The sequence below is a fragment of the Pleurodeles waltl genome, chromosome 6, assembly GCF_031143425.1.
Source record: "Pleurodeles waltl isolate 20211129_DDA chromosome 6, aPleWal1.hap1.20221129, whole genome shotgun sequence".
NCBI lineage: Eukaryota > Metazoa > Chordata > Amphibia > Caudata > Salamandridae > Pleurodeles > Pleurodeles waltl.
Window position 1 is genome coordinate 99,682,090 of NC_090445.1, and position 7,574 is coordinate 99,689,663.

Below are 7,574 nucleotides of genomic sequence, written 5' to 3' on the forward strand. Positions count from 1 at the left end.
CTGCTCTTTCTGTCTAGATCATCTCTGAATCCCCACACTAGGTTGGGAGACCCCAAAATCATAATATCAAAAAATATAATAAAGACAAGATTTTCATTTTTTTGCTGTAGATAGAGGAAGGAGGTAAATGGAAGTGTTTTAGTTATATGCAGGGCCACTGGAATTATGTGGCAAAAAGGACTAAATTATGCGGCAGGTTTGACCAATTTATGTGTCAAGAAAAGTCCACTTATGCATTTACAACACCAATAGCTCTAACTCAAGCAAATGTGAGACCTACTGCATTGCAAATGTCTGTTTTATTTGTTCTCTTTACCCATTCTGCGCAACATAACTAAAAGCCATGGGCAAAGGAAATAGGTCCCAAAAGTGATACATGCCAATGCTTGTTTTATTCGTAAGTTTCTCTCCAGGGCTCATATGTGGCACTATTAATACAAATGTCTACAATTTGTGTGGTGGCTGGAGTGTGGGAAGTAATGTTGGTGGTGGGTGGTGCTGGTATAAGGATTGTGCCAGTAAGGAGTGTGTTATATGTGAATGCCTCTGTGACGTCAGCAGGGGGCTCGGTGACTCAGTGAGTGAGACTGTTGCGGTCAGAGGCTGTCATGTATCCGGGCTTCCCAGCACATGGGTGTCAGATATAGCACATTACAGCCCAGGCCTGGAATAGCAGCGGCCGCCTGTATAAGAGACCGGAGGGAGGGCAGAGCAGAGACAGAGAGGGCCGGTCACAGCTGAGGAGTGCTCAAAGCAGACAAACTGAGAGAGACGTACGGGACATCAGGACACAGAAAGCGACAGACCGACTGCAGTGAGACAGACACGCAAGAAAAATAATAGAAACTGAGACAGACAGACACAGGTCAGATACCAGGAGCCGAAGAACAGACAGACAGACGGACTCTACAGCGATGTCGGGGCGCACTGTGGTCCTGCGGGGTGCAGGGATGCTGAGTACAGCAGACCTGAGCTGCCAGGTGCAGGAAGAGAACAAGGCCCAGAGGGAGTGCTACACGGCGGAGTGGAGGGACCTCAGTCTGTCCAGCAGAGCTGAGAAGAGGTGAGTGAGTGCCTGAGTGAAAATGTAGCAAGAGATGGCGGAAGGTGAGCGAGGGAAGGGATGGAGTGTGATCTAGGGGGTATGAAGGGTGACTGAGGAAGGATTAGTGTGTGTTTGTCTGAATAAGAGGGAGTGTGGGGGAGGTGAGTGAATTCGGAGACAGGCAGAGCAACTGAACGGGCGAGTGAGTGTCGTTCTGGGAGACAGGCAGGGCAAGTTATTGAGTGAGAGGGAGTGAGTTCAGGCTTAGTGGAAGCGTGAGTGGGAGAGTTAGTATGAGGCAGATGTGAGTATAGACTTATGGATGAGTTAACGTGTGAGGCTGGGTATGTTTGTGGGCGCGTGAGGCAGATAGACTGAGCCAAGAAGGTTGAGTGAGAACAGGTCCTTGAGGGCAATGAGTGAATCAGTGAGAGAGAATGAGCAGTTTTGGACAGAACAGTATTGTACGTGAGGGTGAGTGATTGCAGATCCTAGGGATGGACATTATAATATAAATAAATAATGAGTGAGGCAGCTCCGACTGAAGGCCAGAAGGAGTGAGTGAGCTGGAGAGAGCATGGGCCGAAGGGCTGGGCCAGATGAGTGCGTGCAGATGCCTGAGTTGAGGTCTAAGGAAAGATGGGAGTGAGTGAGGGAGGGGGAAGGGAGAGCAAATCATGGGTCTGAGTGTTGTCCTAGCGATGGACAGGATACGTGAGGGTGAGTGTTTGTATGGGTGTGGGGTGTGCGTGGGAAGTGAGAGACGTGAGTGTATGAATGATGATTGGACCTGAATGAATAGGTTATAGAGTCAGGCAGCATGTGGACATGTGAGTACTTGTTCTTGGCATGGGCAATGGTAGGTGCAGACCTTAGATGGGCAGTGTGAGTTATAACGAGTGAGTTATTGATAGAACAGTGAGTGAGTTCATCTCCATGGTCAGCAGGGTTAGTAAGTGGTGCGGAAGACGGGTAGAGGAGTGAGAATGACTGGCTGGAGTGTAAGTGATTGTAAGTGTGAGTGGCCTTCTGGGTTCGCCAGAGTGATGGTGAGTACAGCTCAGGAACCTGTCAGCGTGAGTTAGTGCAGCTCTGCGGTTCGTCTGGTTGAGTCACTGTGGTACTTAATGAGTGACACTGAATGAATGTGGCTTCAGAAGACTGAAAGTGAGTGTTTGAGTGAACATGACTGATGACCACCTGGCTGTCTTCCTAGATCTCAAGAAAGTCAGTTAATTTCCACTGGCATCTCTGTGGGGGCAAGGAGGCAGAAAGGGGTCCATGCCCTGGTACCATTCGTCCTGTCCTACCCTTGGGCCCCACCACCACAGCTGTTGATGCCCCTCCATGCCAGGTGGCAACACAAAAAAACACCAGAGACCACATCTTAGCTCACCCCTTAATATGTCTAAGTACCTTTCACTGCAGAGAAGCGTTTGAGGAAATTCAGTAACCTACATATTAGCAGAAAATGTTTAAATATGATTTTCAACAGTGCGTGTATTTATATCTGCATACACATACACAAAGGCGAATGCACGCTAATTGTCGAGAGCTCATTTCAAAGATCGCAACCTCTCCTCTTCTGAAAAAACATACCCCTGCAACCCAACAATATCTAATCTCATCTATGACATGCAGCATCCTTGGGCGCAGCTAGGTACCAGTTCTCTTGCAGGAGGTCCTCGACTGTTGGTTTTAATATTGGGCTATTCTTGGTCTGTGGCACGCTTCCCGCTCTTGGTGCACATAGAGATTCAGTTGTTAAGGGTTTCTGACACTTTTGCTCTCTTCCCTCAGCTGTTCCATGAGAGAAGCTGATGACCATCGGAAGGAGACCTACACCAAGTGTCGCGAGGTCCAATTCCTTGTGCAGAGGTCTCCCTGGAACATCATGAAGCTTGGTCGTCTCGGTGAGGTGCAAACAGAGTACCACCTTCCATACCAGCGGGCCCTGCCCTTGCCGATCTTCAAGCCTGTGGACCTGAGTGGCAAGACTGAAAGGGTGCCAACCCCTCAGGAACTGCGCAGAATGATGGAGTTTGAAAGGGCCTTGAGTCACCCGGGTGATGGTCTGTGCCAGGACAAGAAGATGATCTCTGAAATCACCAAGGATCTTCCCCCGGTCATGCATATGCCTCTCACAGAGTTTGGAAAAGTGCCCCTACCACGTTCCCTCTCAAGAACCTTGTCCCAGGAGGCCAGACGAGGGTAAGGGACACATTGGGCAGACAAGAAGTGCTCACCTCCCCACAGTCCCTGTCTAGAGCCTTCTCCATTAGGCCATTAATGGTGAAAGCATCTGAAGTATCCTGTGCAGACTGCCTCATCCATCCTAACCCTTCTAGCAACCTGGTTTCTTCCTTTACCTTCCACAGCTACTATTCTGGAAATTCCTGGAGATGCAACCACCTACATCTACGTAAACCTAAAATTCCGCATTCTGTACTGTGTCAGGTCAAACTAAGTGGACTGGGGAACTGCAGGGTTCATGAAACTCAACTGAGAGGGTCTGATCAAGGAAGGAAACTCAAACCAGGAAGGTTTCCCAAGGCTTGTATTGTATGTCCGGGATAACTAAAGACATTGATGTGCTTTAGCTAGGCCCCCAGCCCTCCTGGTCACATCTGTTAGTTTTTTACTGCTGTGTTTTATTTAAAAATATTCTGTCCATAGAGCTTCACAGTGTTAAAATTCAATCAACCAATCAATAGATTAAGTTGATAAAAAGAGAATCAAGGCAAAATTCCCGGGTCATATAAAAATAGAGGTGACTGAAGGAATGTCCATAAGAGCAAATAAGAGAATATACAAGTGAGTGAAAGAGAGCGGAGGACAAGGAAGGTGCAAACAATTACATTAATGAGAAGCACTAAGTGAGAACGAAAAGATATGAAAGAAAGCAACAAAGAGAAGAGGAATGTTCAAGACTGAGGTAGAGCAGGTAGGAACTTACAGCAACAACAAATGGTAGGAGGAGCCGCCCACCAGGTAGCTGAAGACGGAGTAAAGAAAGTGCTGCCTGGGATGGAAGGGGTCGAAGCTGAGGGAAGACTACAGGATGGAGAGAGCCATGGAAGGATAGAGTATTACAGGGGGAGCAGGTGGGCGTGTTAAAAATAAACAGAAGCGGTGCATCGCACAGGAGAAGACCAGTCAGAGGAAGAGAAGACAGTGCCACCTGGGGGTACGTGAAAGCATTACACCTTGTCAGAAAATGGGTCATTGCTAAGGAAGGCCGACCAATCAGAAGTGAGAAAACTAGTGATACCTGAGGAGGCTGGAAGCATAGAACATAGTTAATACAGGTGCTGTAGCACAGTAGGGCAAATTAGTGCAAAATGGAATCGCAGTGACATCTGGAGTAAAGTGAAAGCAGATAACCTGCAGCATAAACAAACCTGAGGAGACAGATGAATGGGCTTTGTAGAGATTGAAAGGGCCTGTGCATAAAAGGTACATAAAATAGAAGAAATGTGGAATAAAAAATACTATATGGAGAAGAAAGCTCCACAGAGGTCCGGATGGTGAGTGGGATAAAATGACCTTGAGCGGGATGGGAGAACAGGGTGGGATGATACACAGAACTGTGGTCGTGATTAGGTGGAACCCAACTATTCAGGGCCATAGATATGGTGGCGGATTCTGTTCTTTACCGCGGGAGGAGAGTGGGCTGGCGGAAGGTGCCAGAGTAAACAATGTTTTCCTGATGTGGAAGTGCACGCGCAGGTTGTTCTGTCTCTGGGCCTCTGATTGCTAAGTGTTATCATTACTCAACTCAGTGGTACCTGTTTTTACTAAGCATATCGCGCAGCACCTCAGACCTCATCGCTGTGCATATTTATCCACTGGGTCTCAAATGTGCATATTCTATGAAGTGTTGAATCTCAACAATAGCTTGCCCTACCCTGAATTATATCTTAGAATTCGTCAAATAACGAAAAACAGGTCCATTACTGAGCCCAACATTGTTAGGTTGTTTCTAAAATTCAGCGTTTCCAACCCCAAAATAGATCTAATAAAGGCTACAGTGCAATACTCAATAATTTGTTGTCCCATGATTATGTATTGTCTCTTATTTTGATAAGAGCTGAATGGTAAAAAGTAATTTCATATAATCAGCAAGAAATTGTTTGTTTCAGTTGGTAAAATGGGCATTTTTTAACTAAACTAAAATTACTATTTATCCGAACCGGCATGTATTTACATTTTAACGATGAAGAATAAAAGATAGTTGCCCAATATTTTACCCCACAGCCATCGGATGTCTGAATTGTGGCCAACGTGTACCCCACTAATGTAGAATGCCAAGCCTGCGTCCAACTTGTGGTACCCCACTATAGTAGACTATCAGAATTGTATCCATCATCTTGTACCCTAATAAAACTCAAACTGTGAGAGCTGCTGCGTTGGCACTCCTTTCTTAAAAGGTCCCAGATCCTCCTTGAGGCAGTGTCCATGGGTCTGAGACTGGAACTCTGGACAATGGGGGTCTGTCAGCACTTTCTATACACCTGAAAGCTCATCTGTTGGATTTGTATCATTTGGAACGTGCTAAACTCTTTTGAAAATTATGGCCCATATTTATGCTTTTTTAGCTCCGCATTTGCATAATTTTTTGACGCAAAAGCGGTGCAAACTTACAAAATACAGGCCCAAATTTATACTTTTTGACGCAAATCAGCTCTAGCGCAGATTTGCGTCAAAACGTTTACCGCCGGCTAACACCATTCCAACGCGCCAGCCGGGTGCCTTATTTATGGAATGACGTTAGCCGGCGCTGCGGCCTGGTTAGCGTCAAAATAAATGACGATAACCGGGCAACGGAGGCGAAGGGAAGACTGGGGGTTGTGCGCCAAAGAATGGTGCAAGTCAGGTTACAGTCAAAAATATTGGCTCTAACCTGACTAGCGCCACTTTTTGACGCACAACCCCCATGGAAATGACTCCTGAACTTAGCAAAGACAGGAGTCATGCCCCCCTGCCCAATGGCCATGCGCTGGGGATCTCTGTCCTGTTGGCATGGCCATTGGGCAAAGTGGCATGTAGGGGGGCCCAAGTTAGATCCCCCTATGCCACTTAATAAAATAAAATATATATACTTACCTGCACTTACCTGCATTCACCATGGATGGGTCCCCCCATCCATGGGTGACCTCCAGGGGTGGGCGAGGATGGCAGGTGGTGTCCCTGGGTGCAAGGAAGGCCACCTGTGGACTGCTTCCATGGTCTCCCACCATGAAAATGAGCCCACAGGTCCCATAATGCCTGTCCTGACCCAGGCGTTAAAAAACGGCACAAATCCGGCTGGGCACCATGTTTTAAGTACCACTCCTGTGCATAATTTTGACGCCGGAGAATAAATAAGGCGCACATGCCGTAGAGTCATTTTTTGCAGGGGAACGCCTACCTTGCATGTCATTAGCGCAAGGTAGGTTTTCACGTACAAAAAATGGCACACACTATGGAGTTAAGTTTGCGCGGAATTTGTGCCAAAATAAATGACGCAAATTCAGCGCAAACAGAGTATAAATATGGGCCACAATTGTATTCTGTAAGTTTGCGCCGCTTTTGCGCCAAAAAGTGGCGCAAATGCGGCACTAAAAAGTATAAATATGGGCCTATGTTTTTGTTCACATCTGTATATGTGATGCTCCTTGCATACTTGTTATGTGTCTAAACTGTACTGAGGTGTTATGTTTTGTGTATACTTTTAAATCTGTAGTCTTCTGCAGACAGGTGATATGTAATATCCCTGTGGTCCCAGCATCTGTAGAGATGAGGCCTCAGCCATTTGTAAAATGAAAGATTAAATAAACTCTATCTCTTTGCACCCAGAATTGGCTTTAGAGACACGTTTGTATGATAAAAGCTAAGGAGAATGATAATTAAGGACTGGGAAAGTAGTTTAGGGGTGGGGGCCAGGAGAAGAGACATGGGAGGCAGAGGTGAAATGAGAAAAACCCTGTCAAGAGATTTTAGGGCAAAGAGTAGGAGCAAAAGCCATAAAACATTGTAAACTACTGAGGTCGGAGAGAGTGAGTACTTTGGGCTGGAAAACAGTGAGCCATTGGGGCTGAAGGGAAGTAGTCTTTAGGACCGGAGAGTGCGTCATTTAGGCCAGAGAGTGAGTCCTTGAGGAGAATGAGAATTAGTCCTCTTGGCTGACGAGAGAGAGTCATTGACGCTGCAGAAAAAAGTTCATAATACTAAAGAGTTGGAGCTGAAGAGAGTAAGTCCTTGAGGCTGAAGACAGTGAGTCCTTGAGACTGATGAGAGTGATTTCTTGGGGCTGGAGAGAGTGTGTCCATCAGGCTGGAGAGAGTGAGTCATATGTTCTTGAGACGATGAGTCTGTGGGTCATAATACATTGAAAACTTGGGGCTGGAGGGAATAAATCATCGAATCTGAAGAGAGTGAGACCTTGGGTCTGGAGAGAGTGAGTCACTGGGGTTGAAGAGAATAAGTCCTCAGGACTGATGAAAGTGAGTCTTTGAGGCTGGGGAGCGCACGTCATTGGAGCTGGAGA

The 7,574-nt window shown here is 46.6% G+C and overlaps 1 protein-coding gene across 1 annotated transcript; it reads left to right on the forward strand.

Moving 5' to 3' along the window:
• The first annotated feature begins 702 nt into the window (after positions 1-702).
• On the forward strand, positions 703-6,885 carry LOC138299284 (telethonin-like). Its single transcript, XM_069237444.1, has 2 exons — positions 703-1,063; positions 2,846-6,885. The coding sequence occupies exons 1-2, from the start codon at positions 915-917 to the stop codon at positions 3,258-3,260; spliced, it is 564 nt and encodes a 187-aa protein (XP_069093545.1). The 5' UTR covers positions 703-914; the 3' UTR covers positions 3,261-6,885.
• The last annotated feature ends 689 nt before the right edge of the window (positions 6,886-7,574 follow it).

What these genes read in the sequence shown, in the direction of transcription:
- LOC138299284 (XM_069237444.1), top strand. Translation starts at nt 915, where the DNA reads ATGTCGGGGCGCACTGTGGTCCTGCGGGGTGCAGGGATGCTGAGTACA. An exon ending in TCCAGCAGAGCTGAGAAGAG is followed by an intron (nt 1,064 to 2,845) that starts GTGAGTGAGTGC and finishes CTCTTCCCTCAG; the next exon opens with CTGTTCCATGAGAGAAGCTG.